This window comes from Coregonus clupeaformis, chromosome 20, assembly GCF_020615455.1.
Source record: "Coregonus clupeaformis isolate EN_2021a chromosome 20, ASM2061545v1, whole genome shotgun sequence".
Lineage (NCBI taxonomy): Eukaryota > Metazoa > Chordata > Actinopteri > Salmoniformes > Salmonidae > Coregonus > Coregonus clupeaformis.
The window spans coordinates 27,712,257-27,727,546 of NC_059211.1; the positions used below are offsets into that span (position 1 = coordinate 27,712,257).

The 15,290-nt window shown below is 39.0% G+C and overlaps 1 protein-coding gene across 2 annotated transcripts in view; it reads left to right on the plus strand.

Annotated features, from left to right (window-relative positions):
* Nucleotides 1-15,290, plus strand: part of raver2 (ribonucleoprotein, PTB-binding 2) — a 125,930-nt gene that overhangs the window by 71,217 nt on the left and 39,423 nt on the right. For both annotated transcript variants that reach the window (XM_041840088.2, XM_041840089.2), the window contains exon 6: nucleotides 590-675. In XM_041840088.2, coding sequence (XP_041696022.2) covers nucleotides 590-675 — 86 coding nt within the window. The remainder of the gene's footprint in view (nucleotides 1-589; nucleotides 676-15,290) is intronic.

The window sequence follows — 15,290 nt, forward strand, 5'->3', positions numbered from 1 at the left end:
TATCCTGTCTAATCAATTCTAAGCAGGTTTCTTTTTGATGAATGCTTAATCATATATTATAATGAACTTGTTCTCAGACTACATCAGAACAGAGGAGAACAGGCAGGTAGGAAGGAGTGAAGGCTGAGGGCTGGCTGACTCTTTAAAGAGGAGCGCGTACAATTAGACTAAGTCTAAAATTAGCCCCTGATTAAATGTTAAACTTTCTACCTATTCTGGAGGAAGCTACCATTAGCTTTGACGCATACATTTATTATGAGGAGGTTTTGGATCTCTGGAGTTATTACTGAGATTATTATCTGGCTGCTGCGTTCTATGCTCTGTTTCATACAGGCTACGGAAGTCTAAATGCCAACATATATATAAAGAGGTATTTTCTATCTATCTAACTTCCATTGTCTTCTAAGAGTGGCTAAATATTTTTCACACATTCAATATGTTCATTCATTCATGCACCTTGGTTGGTTGGACTGTGAGGCCACCACAGTATGCCTTTTCCCTTGTCACTTGTGTCGCTCAGTCAAGTTTGATGCCCCTGATATACAATATACTGACCATGCCTGCTTCCTCCCTCTCTCTCTGTCTCCAGGGAAGTTTGGGCGGGCCCCCAGCATGTCTCCATTCCTCAGACCCCCCCTCACAGCAGCCCTGTTCCAACTGGGGAAGGTACAGCCGGTGAGAATACTGTGGAGTGTGTGTGTGTGTGTGTGTGTACAGGAGTGGGTCACAGGGAATGGAGAGATGACTGTATGTACAGTGGGGAGAACAAGTATTTGATACACTGCCGATTTTGTAGGTTTTCCTACTTACAAAGCATGTAGAGGTCTGTCATTTTTATCATAGGTACACTTCAACTGTGAGAGACATTAACATTTACATTTTAGTCATTTAGCAGACGCTCTTATCCAGAGCGACTTACAGGAGCAATTAGGGTTAAGTGCCTTGCTCAAGGGCACATTTACGTCATTTAGCAGACGCTCTTATCCAGAGCGACTCACAAATTGGTGCATTCACCCTATAGCCAGTGGGATAACCACTTTACAATTTTTTTTTGGGGGGGGGTAGAAGGATTACTTTATCCTATCCCAGGTGTTCCTTAAAGAGGTGGGGTTTCAAATGTCTCCGGAAGGTGGTGAGTGACTCCGCTGTCCTGGCGTCGTGAGGGGAGCTTGTTCCACCATTGGGGTGCCAGAGCAGCGAACAGTTTTGACTGGGCTGAGCGGGAACTATGCTTCCGCAGAGGAAGGGAGCCAGCAGGCCAGAGGTGGATGAACGCAATGCTCTCGTTTGGGTGTAGGGACTGATCAGAGCCCGAAGGTACAGAGGTGCCGTTCCCCTCACTGCTCCATAGGCAAGCACCATGGTCTTGTAACGGATGCGAGCTTCAACTGGAAGCCAGTGGAGTGTGCGGAGGAGGGGGGTGACGTGAGAGAACTTGGGAAGGTTGAACACCAGACGGGCTGCGGCATTCTGGATGAGTTGTAGGGGTTTAATAGCACAGGCAGGGAGGCCAGCCAACAGTGAGTTGCAGTAATCCAGACGGGAGATGACAAGTGCCTGGATTAGGACCTGTGCCGCTTCCTGTGTAAGGCAGGGTCGTACAGGACGGAATCTAAAACAAAAATCCAGAAAATCACATTGTATGATTTTTAAGTAATTAATTTGCATTTTATTGCATGACATAAGTATTTGATACATCAGAAAAGCAGAACTTAATATTTGGTACAGAAACCTTTGTTTGCAATTACAGAGATCATACGTTTCCTGTAGGTCTTGACCAGGTTTGCACACACTGCAGCAGGGATTTTGGCCCACTCCTCCATACAGACCTTCTCCAGATCCTTCAGGTTTCGGGGCTGTCGCTGGGCAATACGGACTTTCAGCTACCTCCAAAGATTTTCTATTGGGTTCAGGTCTGGAGACTGGCTAGGCCACTCCAGGACCTTGAGATGCTTCTTATGGAGCCACTCCTTAGTTGCCCTGGCTGTGTATTTCGGGTCGTTGTCATGCTGGAAGACCCCGCCACGACCCATCTTCAATGCTCTTACTGAGGGAAGGAGGTTGTTGGCCAAGATCTCACGATACATGGCCCCATCCATCCTCCCCTCAATACGGTGCAGTCGTCCTGTCCCCTTTGCAGAAAAGCATCCCCAAGAATGATGTTTCCAACTCCATGCTTCACGGTTGGGATGGTGTTCTTGGGGTTGTTCTCATCCTTCTTCTTCCTCCAAACACGGCGAGTGGAGTTTAGACCAAAAAGCTATATTTTTGTCTCATCAGACCACATGACCTTCTCCCATTCCTCCTCTGGATCATCCAGATGGTCATTGGCAAACTTCAGACGGGCTTGGACATGCGCTGGCTTGAGCACCTATTAAAAGGGTTTCTATAAAAAAAATTTAGGGGGACCTTGCGTGTGCTGCAGGATTTTAATCCATGACGGCGTAGTGTGTTACTAATGGTTTTCTTTGAGACTGTGGTCCCAGCTCTCTTCAGGTCATTGACCAGGTCCTGCCGTGTAGTTCTGGGCTGATCCCTCACCTTCCTCATGATCATTGATGCCCCACGAGGTGAGATCTTGCATGGAGCCCCAGACCGAGGGTGATTGACCGTCATTTTGAACTTCTTCCATTTTCTAATAATTGCGCCAAAAGTTGTTGCCTTCTCACCAAGCTGCTTGCCTATTGTCCTGTAGCCCATCCCAGCCTTGTGCAGGTCTACAATTTTATCCCTGATGTCCTCACACAGCTCTCTGGTCTTGGCCATTGTGGAAAGGTTGGAGTCTGTTTGATTGAGTGTGTTGACAGGTGTCTTTTATACAGGTAACGAGTTCAAACAGGTGCAGTTAATACAGGTAATGAGTGGAGAACAGGAGGGCTTCTTATAGAAAAACGAACAGGTCTGTGAGAGCCGGAATTCTTACTGGTTGGTAGGTGATCAAATACTTATGTCATGCAATAAAATGCAAATCAATTACTTAAAAATCATACAATGAGATTTTCTGGATTTTTGTTTTAGATTCCGTCTCTCACAGTTGAAGTGTACCTATGCTAAAAATGACAGACGTCTACATGCTTTGTAAGTAGGAAAACCTGCAAAATCGGCAGTGTATCAAATACTTGTTCTCCCCACTGTATCTGTTTAATGACGTGTGTTACAGCATGTTCTAAATGTGTGTACTGTTACAGCGTGTTCTACATGTGTGTACTGTTACAGCGTGTTCTAAATGTGTGTGTACTGTTACAGCGTGTTCTAAATGTGTGTACTGTTACAGCGTGTTCTAAATGTGTGTGTACTGTTACAGCGTGTTCTAAATGTGTGTACTGTTACAGCGTGTTCTACATTTTTGTGTACTGTTACAGCGTTTTCTAAATGTGTGTATTGTTAGAGCGTGTTCTAAATGTGTGTATTGTTACAGTATGTTCTAAATGTGTGTGTACTGTTACAGCGTGTTCTACATTTTTGTGTACTGTTACAGCGTGTTCTAAATGTGTGTGTACTGTTACAGCATGTTCTAAATGTGTGTACTGTTACATCGTGTTCTAAATGTGTGTACTGTTACAGCATGTTCTAAATGTGTGTACTGTTACAGCGTGTTCTAAATGTGTGTACTGTTGCAGCGTGTCCTAAAAGTGTGTGTACTGTTACAGCATGTTCTAAATGTGTGTACTGTTACAGCATGTTCTAAATGTGTGTGTACTGTTACAGCGTGTTCTAAATGTGTGTACTGTTACAGCGTGGTCTAAATGTGTGTACTGTTACAGCGTGTTCTAAATGTGTGTACTGTTACAGCATGTTCTAAATGTGTGTACTGTTACAGCATGTTCTAAATGTGTGTACTGTTACAGTATGTTCTAAATGTGTGTGTACTGTTACAGCGTGTTCTAAATGTGTGTGTACTGTTACAGCGTGTTCTAAATGTGTGTACTGTTACAGCGTGGTCTAAATGTGTGTACTGTTACAGCGTGTTCTAAATGTGTGTACTGTTACAGCGTGGTCTAAATGTGTGTACTGTTACAGCGTGTTCTAAATGTGTGTACTGTTACAGCATGTTCTAAATGTGTGTACTGTTACAGTATGTTCTAAATGTGTGTGTACTGTTACAGCGTGTTCTAAATGTGTGTGTACTGTTACAGCGTGTTCTAAATGTGTGTGTACTGTTACAGCATGTTCTAAATGTGTGTGTACTGTTACAGCATGTTCTAAATGTGTGTCTACTGTTACAGCGTGTTCTAAATGTGTGTACTGTTACAGCGTGGTCTAAATGTGTGTACTGTTACAGCGTGTTCTAAATGTGTGTGTACAGTTACAGCGTGTTCTAAATTTTTGTGTACTGTTACATCGTGTTCTAAATGTGTGTGTACTGTTACAGCATGTTCTCAATGTGTGTGTACTGTTACAGCATGTTCTAAATGTGTGTGTACTGTTACAGCGTGTTCTAAATGTGTGTGTACTGTTACAGCATGTTCTAAATGTGTGTACTGTTACAGCGTGTTCTAAATGTGTGTACTGTTACAGTGTGTTCTAAATGTGTGTGTACGTTTACAGCATGTTCTACATGTGTGTACTGTTACAGTATGTTCTAAATGTGTGTGTACTGTTACAGCATGTTCTAAATGTGTGTGCTGTTACAGAATGTTCTAAATGTGTGTACTGTTACAGCATGTTCTAAATGTGTGTACTGTTACAGCGTGTTCTAAATGTGTGTACTGTTGCAGCGTGTCCTAAAAGTGTGTGTACTGTTACAGCATGTTCTAAATGTGTGTGTACTGTTACAGCATGTTCTAAATGTGTGTGTACTGTTACAGCATGTTCTAAATGTGTGTCTACTGTTATAGCGTGTTCTAAATGTGTGTACTGTTACTGCGTGGTCTAAATGTGTGTACTGTTACAGCGTGTTCTAAATGTGTGTACTGTTACAGCATGTTCTAAATGTGTGTACTGTTACAGTATGTTCTAAATGTGTGTGTACTGTTACAGCGTGTTCTAAATGTGTGTGTACTGTTACAGCGTGTTCTAAATGTGTGTGTACTGTTACAGCATGTTCTAAATGTGTGTGTACTGTTACAGCATGTTCTAAATGTGTGTCTACTGTTACAGCGTGTTCTAAATGTGTGTACTGTTACAGCGTGGTCTAAATGTGTGTGTACAGTTACAGCGTGTTCTAAATTTTTGTGTACTGTTACATCGTGTTCTAAATGTGTGTGTACTGTTACAGTATGTTCTAAATGTGTGTGTACTGTTACAGCATGTGCTAAATGTGTGTACTGTTACAGCGTGTTCTAAATGTGTGTGTACTGTTACAGTGTGTTCTAATTGTGTGTGTACTGTTACAGTGTGTTTTAATTGTGTGTGTACTGTTACAGCATGTTCTAATTGTGTGTGTACTGTTACAGCGTGTTCTAAATGTGTGTACTGTTACAGTGTGTTCTCAATGTGTGTGTACTGTTACAGCATGTTCTAAATGTGTGTGTGTACTGTTACAGCGTGTTCTAAATGTGTGTGTACTGTTACAGCATGTTCTAAATGTGTGTACTGTTACAGCATGTTCTAAATGTGTGTACTGTTACAGTGTGTTCTAAATGTGTGTGTACGTTTACAGCATGTTCTACATGTGTGTACTGTTACAGTATGTTCTAAATGTGTGTGTACTGTTACAGCATGTTCTAAATGTGTGTGCTGTTACAGAATGTTCTAAATGTGTGTACTGTTACAGCGTGTTCTAAATGTGTGTACTGTTACAGCATGTTCTAAATGTGTGTACTGTTACAGTGTGTTCTAAATGTGTTTGTACGTTTACAGCATGTTCTACATGTGTGTACTGTTACAGTATGTTCTAAATGTGTGTGTACTGTTACAGCATGTTCTAAATGTGTGTGCTGTTACAGAATGTTCTAAATGTGTGTACTGTTACAGCATGTTCTAAATGTGTGTACTGTTACAGCGTGTTCTAAATGTGTGTACTGTTGCAGCGTGTCCTAAAAGTGTGTGTACTGTTACAGCATGTTCTAAATGTGTGTTTACTGTTACAGTGTGTTCTAAATGTGTGTACTGTTACAGCATGTTCTAAATGTGTGTACTGTTACAGTATGTTCTAAATGTGTGTACTGTTACAGCATGTTCTAAATGTGTGTACTGTTACAGTATGTTCTAAATGTGTGTACTGTTACAGCATGTTCTAAATGTGTGTACTGTTACAGTATGTTCTAAATGTGTGTGTACTGTTACAGCATGTTCTAAATGTGTGTGTACTGTTACAGCATGTTCTAAATGTGTGTCTACTGTTACAGCGTGTTGTAAATGTGTGTACTGTTACAGCGTGGTCTAAATGTGTGTACTGTTACAGCGTGTTCTAAATGTGTGTGTACAGTTACAGCGTGTTCTAAATTTTTGTGTACTGTTACAGTATGTTCTAAATGTGTGTGTACTGTTACAGCATGTTCTAAATGTGTGTGTACTGTTACAGCATGTGCTAAATGTGTGTACTGTAACAGCGTGTTCTAAATGTGTGTACTGTTACAGTATGTTCTAAATGTGTGTGTACTGTTACAGCGTGTTCTAAATGTGTGTGTACTGTTACAGTGTGTTCTAATTGTGTGTGTACTGTTACAGTGTGTTCTAATTGTGTGTGTACTGTTACAGCATGTTCTAAATGTGTGTGTACTGTTACAGTATGTTCTAAATGTGTGTGTACCTTTACAGCATGTTCTAAATGTGTCTACTGTTACAGTGTGTTCTAAATGTGTGTGTACTGTTACAGTGTGTTCTAATTGTGTGTGTACTGTTACAGTGTGTTCTAATTGTGTGTGTACTGTTACAGCATGTTCTAATTGTGTGTGTACTGTTACAGCGTGTTCTAAATGTGTGTGTACTGTTACAGTGTGTTCTAATTGTGTGTGTACTGTTACAGCATGTTCTAAATGTGTGTACTTTTACAGCATGTTCTAAATGTGTGTGTACTCTTACAGCGTGTTCTAAATGTGTGTACTGTTACAGCGTGTTCTAAATGTGTGTACTGTTGCAGCGTCTTCTAAATGTGTGTGTACTGTTACAGCGTATTCTAAATGTGTGTACTGTTACAGCATGTTCTAAATGTGTGTGTGTGTACTGTTACAGCATGTTCTATATGTTTGTACTGTTACAGCGTGTTCTAAATGTGTGTGTACTGTTACAGCATGTTCTAAATGTGTGTACTGTTACAGTATGTTCTAAATGTGTGTGTACTGTTGCAGCGTGTTCTAAATGTGTGTGTACTGTTACAGCATGTTCTAAATGTGTGTACTGTTACAGCGTGTTCTAAATGTGTGTACTGTTGCAGCGTCTTCTAAATGTGTGTGTACTCTTACAGCGTGTTCTAAATGTGTGTGTACTGTTACAGCATGTCCTAAATGTGTGTGTACTGTTACAGTATGTTCTAAATGTGTGTGTACTGTTACAGCGTGTTCTAAATGTGTGTACTGTTACAGTATGTTCTAAATGTGTGTACTGTTACAGTATTTTCTAAATGTGTGTGTACTGTTACAGCGTGTTCTAAATGTGTGTACTGTTACAGTATGTTCTAAATGTGTGTGTACTGTTACAGCGTGTTCTAAATGTGTGTGTACTGTTACAGCGTGTTCTAAATGTGTTTACTCTTGCAGCGTGTTCTACATGTGTGTGTACTGTTACAGCATGTTCTAAATGCAAGTACTGTTACAGTATGTTCTAAATGTGTGTGTACTGTTACAGCGTGTTCTAAATGTGTGTACTGTTGCATCGTGTTCTAAATGTGTGTGTACTGTTACAGCATGTTCTAAATGTGTGTACTGTTACAGTAAGTTCTAAATATGTGTACTGTTACAGTATGTTCTAAATATGTGTGTACTGTTACTGCATCTGCTAAATGTGTGTGTACTGTTACAGCGTGTTCTAAATGTGTGTACTGTTACAGCGTGTTCTAAATGTGTGTACTGTTACAGTATGTTCTAAATGTGTGTGTACTATTACAGCGTGTTCTAAATATTTGTGTACTGTTACATCGTGTTCTAAATGTGTGTGTACTGTTACAGCGTGTTCCTAATGTGTGTGTACTGTTACATCGTGTTCCAAATGTGTGTGTATTGTTACATCGTGTTCTAAATGTGTGTGTACTGTTACAGCGTATTCCAAATGTGTGTGTACTGTTACAGTGTGTTCTAAATGTGTGTGTACTGTTACAGCGTGTTCCAAATGTGTGTGTACTGTTACAGCATGTTCTAAATGTGTGTGTACTGTTACAGTGTGTTCTAAATGTGTGTGTACTGTTACAGCATGTTCTAAATGTGTGTTTACTTTTACAGCGTGTTCTAAATGTGTGTGTACTGTTACAGCGTGTTCTAAATGTGTGTACTGTTACAGTATGTTCTAAATGTGTGTACTGTTACAGCATGGTCTAAATGTGTGTGTACTGTTACAGCGTGTTCTTAATGTGTGTGTACTGTTACAGCATGTTCTAAATGTGTGTACTGTTACAGTATGTTCTAAATGTGTGTACTGTTACAGCATGGTCTAAATGTGTGTGTACTGTTACAGCATGTTCTAAATGTGTGTGTACTGTTACAGCATGTTCTAAATGTGTGTGTACTGTTACAGCATGTTCTAAATGTGTGTACTGTTACAGCGTGTTCTAAATGTGTGTACTGTTACAGCACGTTCTAAATGTGTGTACTGTGACAGCGTGTTCTAAATGTGTGTACTGTTACAGCGTGTTCTAAATGTGTGTACTGTTACAGCATGTTCTAAATGTGTGTACTGTTACAGCATGTTCTAAATGTGTGTGTACTGTTACAGTATGTTCTAAATGTGTGTGTACTGTTACAGCGTGTTCTAAATGTGTGTACTGTTACAGTATGTTCTAAATGTGTGTACTGTTACAGTATTTTCTAAATGTGTGTGTACTGTTACAGCGTGTTCTAAATGTGTGTACTGTTACAGTATGTTCTAAATGTGTGTGTACTGTTACAGCGTGTTCTAAATGTGTGTGTACTGTTACAGCGTGTTCTAAATGTGTTTACTCTTGCAGCGTGTTCTAAATGTGTGTGTACTGTTACAGCATGTTCTAAATGCGAGTACTGTTACAGTATGTTCTAAATGTGTGTGTACTGTTACAGCGTGTTCTAAATGTGTGTACTGTTGCATCGTGTTCTAAATGTGTGTGTACTGTTACAGCATGTTCTAAATGTGTGTACTGTTACAGTAAGTTCTAAATATGTGTACTGTTACAGTATGTTCTAAATATGTGTGTACTGTTACTGCATCTGCTAAATGTGTGTGTACTGTTACAGCGTGTTCTAAATGTGTGTACTGTTACAGCGTGTTCTAAATGTGTGTACTGTTACAGTATGTTCTAAATGTGTGTGTACTATTACAGCGTGTTCTAAATATTTGTGTACTGTTACATCGTGTTCTAAATGTGTGTGTACTGTTACAGCGTGTTCCTAATGTGTGTGTACTGTTACATCGTGTTCCAAATGTGTGTTTATTGTTACATCGTGTTCTAAATGTGTGTGTACTGTTACAGCGTATTCCAAATGTGTGTGTACTGTTACAGTGTGTTCTAAATGTGTGTGTACTGTTACAGCGTGTTCCAAATGTGTGTGTACTGTTACAGCATGTTCTAAATGTGTGTGTACTGTTACAGTGTGTTCTAAATGTGTGTGTACTGTTACAGCATGTTCTAAATGTGTGTTTACTTTTACAGCGTGTTCTAAATGTGTGTGTACTGTTACAGCGTGTTCTAAATGTGTGTACTGTTACAGTATGTTCTAAATGTGTGTACTGTTACAGCATGGTCTAAATGTGTGTGTACTGTTACAGCGTGTTCTTAATGTGTGTGTACTGTTACAGCATGTTCTAAATGTGTGTACTGTTACAGTATGTTCTAAATGTGTGTACTGTTACAGCATGGTCTAAATGTGTGTGTACTGTTACAGCATGTTCTAAATGTGTGTGTACTGTTACAGCATGTTCTAAATGTGTGTGTACTGTTACAGTGTGTTCTAAATGTGTGTACTGTTACAGCGTGTTCTAAATGTGTGTACTGTTACAGCACGTTCTAAATGTGTGTACTGTGACAGCGTGTTCTAAATGTGTGTACTGTTACAGCGTGTTCTAAATGTGTGTACTGTTACAGCATGTTCTAAATGTGTGTACTGTTACAGCATGTTCTAAATGTGTGTGTACTGTTACAGCATGTTCTAAATGTGTGTACAGTTACAGCGTGTTCTAAATGTGTGTACTGTTACAGTGTGTTCTAAATGTGTGTGTAAGTTTACAATATGTTCTACATGTGTGTACTGTTATAGCATGTTCTAAATGTTTGTGCTGTTACAGCATGTTCTAAATGTGTGTACTGTTACAGCATGTTCTAAATGTGTGTACTGTTACAGCGTGTTCTAAATGTGTGTACTGTTGCAGCGTGTCCTAAATGTGTGTACTGTTACAGTATGTTCTAAATGTGTGTGTACTGTTACAGCATATTCTAAATGTGTGTGTACTGTTACAGCATGTTCTAAATGTGTGTACTGTTACAGTATGTTCTAAATGTGTGTGTACTGTTACAGCATGTTCTAAATGTGTGTGTACTGTTACAACGTGTTCTAAATGTGTGTACTGTTACAGCGTGGTCTAAATGTGTGTGTACTGTTACAGCGTGTTCTTAATGTGTGTGTACTGTTACAGTATGTTCTAAATGTGTGTGTACTGTTACAGCATGTGCTAAATGGGTGTACTGTTACAGCATGTTCTAAATGTGTGTGTACTGTTGCAGTATGTTCTAAATGTGTGTGTACTGTTACAGCGTGTTCTAAATGTGTGTGTACTGTTGCAGCGTGTTCTAAATGAGTGTGTACTGTTGCAGCGTGTTCTAAATGTGTGTGTACCTTTACAGCATGTTCTAAATGTGTGTGTACTGTTACAGTGTGTTCCAAATGTGTCTACTGTTACAGCGTGTTCTAAATGTGTGTACTGTTACAGTGTGTTCTAATTGTGTGTGTACTGTTACAGTGTGTTCCAAATGTGTCTACTGTTACAGCATGTTCTAAATGTGTGTTCTTTTACAGCATGTTCTAAATGTGTGTACTGTTACAGTGTGTTCTAATTGTGTGTGTACTGTTACAGCATGTTCTAAATGTGTGTACTGTTACAGCGTGTTCTAAATGTGTGTACTGTTGCAGCGTCTTCTAAATGTGTGTGTACTGTTACAGCGTGTTCTAAATGTGTGTACTGTTACAGCATGTTCTAAATGTGTGTGTGTGTACTGTTACAGCATGTTCTATTTGTTTGTACTGTTACAGCGTGTTCTAAATGTGTGTGTACTGTTACAGCATGTTCTAAATGTGTGTACTGTTACAGTATGTTCTAAATGTGTGTGTACTGTTGCAGCGTGTTCTAAATGTGTGTGTACTGTTACAGCATGTTCTAAATGTGTGTACTGTTACAGTATGTTCTAAATGTGTGTGTACTGTTACAGCGTGTTCCAAATGTGTGTGTAATGTTACAGCATGTTCTAAATGTGTGTGTACTGTTACAGCGTGTTCCAAATGTGTGTGTACTGTTACAACGTGTTCTAAATGTGTGTGTACTCTTACAGCGTGTTCTAAATGTGTGTGTACTGTTACAACGTGTTCTAAATGTGTGTGTACTCTTACATCGTGTTCTAAATGTGTGTTTACTTTTACAGCGTGTTCTAAATGTGTGTGTACTGTTACAGCGTGTTCTTAATGTGTGTGTACTGTTACAGTGTGTTCTAAATGTGTGTACTGTTACAGCATGTTCTAAATGTGTGTGTACTGTTAAAGCATGTTCTAAATGTGTGTACTGTTACATTATGTTCTAAATGTGTGTACTGTTACAGCATGTTCTAAATGTATGTGTACTGTTACAGCATGTTCTAAATGTGTGTGTACTGTTACAGTGTGTTCTAAATGTTTGTACTGTTACAGAGTGTTCTAAATGTGTGTACTGTTACAGCATGTTCTAAATGTGTGTACTGTGACAGCGTGTTCTAAATGTGTGTACTGTTACAGGGTGTTCTAAATGTGTGTACTGTTACAGCATGTTCTAAATGTGTGTACTGTTACAGCATGTTCTAAATGTGTGTGTACTGTTACACTATGTTCTAAATGTGTGTGTACTGTTACATCATGTTCTAAATGTGTGTGTACTGTTACAGCATGTTCTAAATGTGTGTGTACTGTTACAGTGTGTTCTAAATGTGTGTGTACGTTTACAGCATGTTCTACATGTGTGTACTTTTATAGCATGTTCTAAATGTGTGTGCTGTTACAGCATGTTCTAAATTTGTGTACTGTTACAGCGTGTTCTAAATGTGTGTACTGTTGCAGCGTGTCCTAAATGTGTGTGTATTGTTACAGCGTGTTCTCAATGTGTGTGTACTGTTACAGCATGTTCTAAATGTCTGTGTGTTCTGTTACAGCGTGTTCTAAATGTGTGTGTGTACTGTTACAGCATGTTCTAAATTTGTGTACAGTTACAGCGTGTTCTAAATGTGTGTACTGTTACAGTGTGTTCTAAATGTGTGTGTACGTTTACAGCATGTTCTACATGTGTGTACTGTTACAGTATGTTCTAAATGTGTGTACTGTTACAGCATGTTCTAAATGTGTGTACTGTTACAGCGTGTTCTAAATGTGTGTACTGTTGCAGCGTGTCCTAAATGTGTGTGTACTGTTACAGCATGTTCTAAATGTGTGTACTGTTACAGCGTGTTCTAAATGTGTGTGTACTTTTACAGCGTGTTCTAAATGTGTGTGTGTACTGTTACAGTATGTTCTAAATGTGTGTACTGTTACAGCATGTTCTAAATGTGTGTACTGTTACAGCGTGTTCTAAATGTGTGTACTGTTGCAGCGTGTCCTAAATGTGTGTGTACTGTTACAGCATGTTCTAAATGTGTGTACTGTTACAGCGTGTTCTAAATGTGTGTGTACTGTTACAGCGTGTTCTAAATGTGTGTGTACTGTTACAGCGTGTTCTAAATGTGTGTCTACTGTTACAGCATGTTCTAAATGTGTGTGTACTGTTACAGCATGTTCTAAATGTGTGTACTGTTACAGTATGTTCTAAATGTGTGTGTACTGTTACATCATGTTCTAAATGTGTGTGTACTGTTACAGCATGTTCTAAATGTGTGTACTGTTACAGCGTGGTCTAAATGTGTGTACTGTTACAGCGTGGTCTAAATGTGTGTGTACTGTTACAGCGTGTTCTAAATGTTTGTGTACTGTTACATCGTGTTCTAAATGTGTGTGTACTGTTACAGCGTGTTCTAAATGTGTGTGTACTGTTACAGTATGTTCTAAATGTGTGTGTAATGTTACAGCGTGTTCTAAATGTGTGTGTACTGTTACAGTATGTTCTAAATGTGTGTGTACTGTTACAGTATGTTCTAAATGTGTGTGTACTGTTACAGCATGTTCTAAATGTGTCTACTGTTACAGCGTGTTCTAAATGTGTGTACTATTACAGTGTGTTCTAATTGTGTGTGTACTGTTACAGCATGTTCTAAATGTGTGTACTTTTACAGCATGTTCTAAATGTGTGTGTACTGTTACAGCGTGTTCTAAATGTGTGTACTGTTGCAGCGTCTTCTAAATGTGTGTGTACTGTTACAGCGTGTTCTAAATGTGTGTACTGTTACAGCATGTTCTAAATGTGTGTGTGTACTGTTACAGCATGTTCTATTTGTTTGTACTGTTACTGCGTGTTCTAAATGTGTGTGTACTGTTACAGCATGTTCTAAATGTGTGTACTGTTACAGCATGTTCTAAATGTGTTTGTACTGTTGCAGCGTGTTCTAAATGTGTGTGTACTGTTACAGCATGTTCTAAATGTGTGTACTGTTACAGCGTGTTCTAAATGTTTGTGTACTGTTACAGTATGTTCTAAATGTGTGTGTACTGTTACAGAGTGTTCTAAATGTGTGTACTGTTACAGCGTGTTCTAAATGTGTGTACTGTTACAGCGTGTTCTAAATGTGTGTACTGTTACAGCGTGTTCTATATGTGTGTGTACTGTTAGAGCGTGTTCTTAATGTGTGTACTGTTACAGCGTGTTCTAAATGTGTGTGTACTGTTACAGCGTGTTCTTAATGTGTGTGTACTGTTACAGCATGTTCTAAATGTGTGTACTGTTACAGTATGTTCTAAATGTGTGTGTACTGTTACAGCGTGTTCTAAATGTTTGTGTACTGTTACAGTATGTTCTAAATGTGTGTGTACTGTTACAGAGTGTTCTAAATGTGTGTACTGTTACAGCGTGTTCTAAATGTGTGTACTGTTACAGCATGTTCTAAATGTGTGTACTGTTACAGCGTGTTCTAAATGTCTGTGTACTGTTACCACGTGTTCTAAATGTCTGTGTACTGTTACAGCGTGTTCTAAATGTCTGTGTACTGTTACAGCATGTTCTAAATGTGTGTGTACTGTTACAGTGTGTTCTAAATGTGTGTACTGTTACAGCGTGTTCTAAATGTGTGTACTGTTACAGCATGTTGTAAATGTGTGTACTGTGACAGCGTGTTCTAAATGTGTGTACTGTTACATTGTGTTCTAAATGTGTGTACTGTTACAACATGTTCTAAATGTGTGTACTGTTACAGCATGTTCTAAATGTGTGTCTACTGTTACAGCATGTTCTAAATGTGTGTGTACTGTTACAGCATGTTCTAAATGTGTATGTACTGTTACAGCATGTTCTAAATGTGTGTGTACTGTTACAGTGTGTTCTAAATGTGTGTGTACGTTTACATCATGTTCTACATGTGTGTACTTTTATAGCATGTTCTAAATGTGTGTGCTGTTACAGCATGTTCTAAATGTGTGTACTGTTACAGCATGTTCTAAATGTGTGTACTGTTACAGCGTGTTCTCAATGTGTGTCTACTGTTACAGCATGTTCTAAATGTCTGTGTGTACTGTTACAGCGTGTTCTAAATGTGTGTGTGTACTGTTACAGCATGTTCTAAATGTGTGTACAGTTACAGCGTGTTCTAAATGTGTGTACTGTTACAGTGTGTTCTAAATGTGTGTGTAAGTTTACAATATGTTCTACATGTGTGTACTGTTATAGCATGTTCTAAATGTTTGTGCTGTTACAGCATGTTCTAAATGTGTGTACTGTTACAGCATGTTCTAAATGTGTGTACTGTTACAGTGTGTTCTAATTGTGTGTACTGTTGCAGCGTGTCCTAAATGTGTGTACTGTTACAGTATGTTCTAAATGTGTGTGTACTGTTACAGCATATTCTAAAT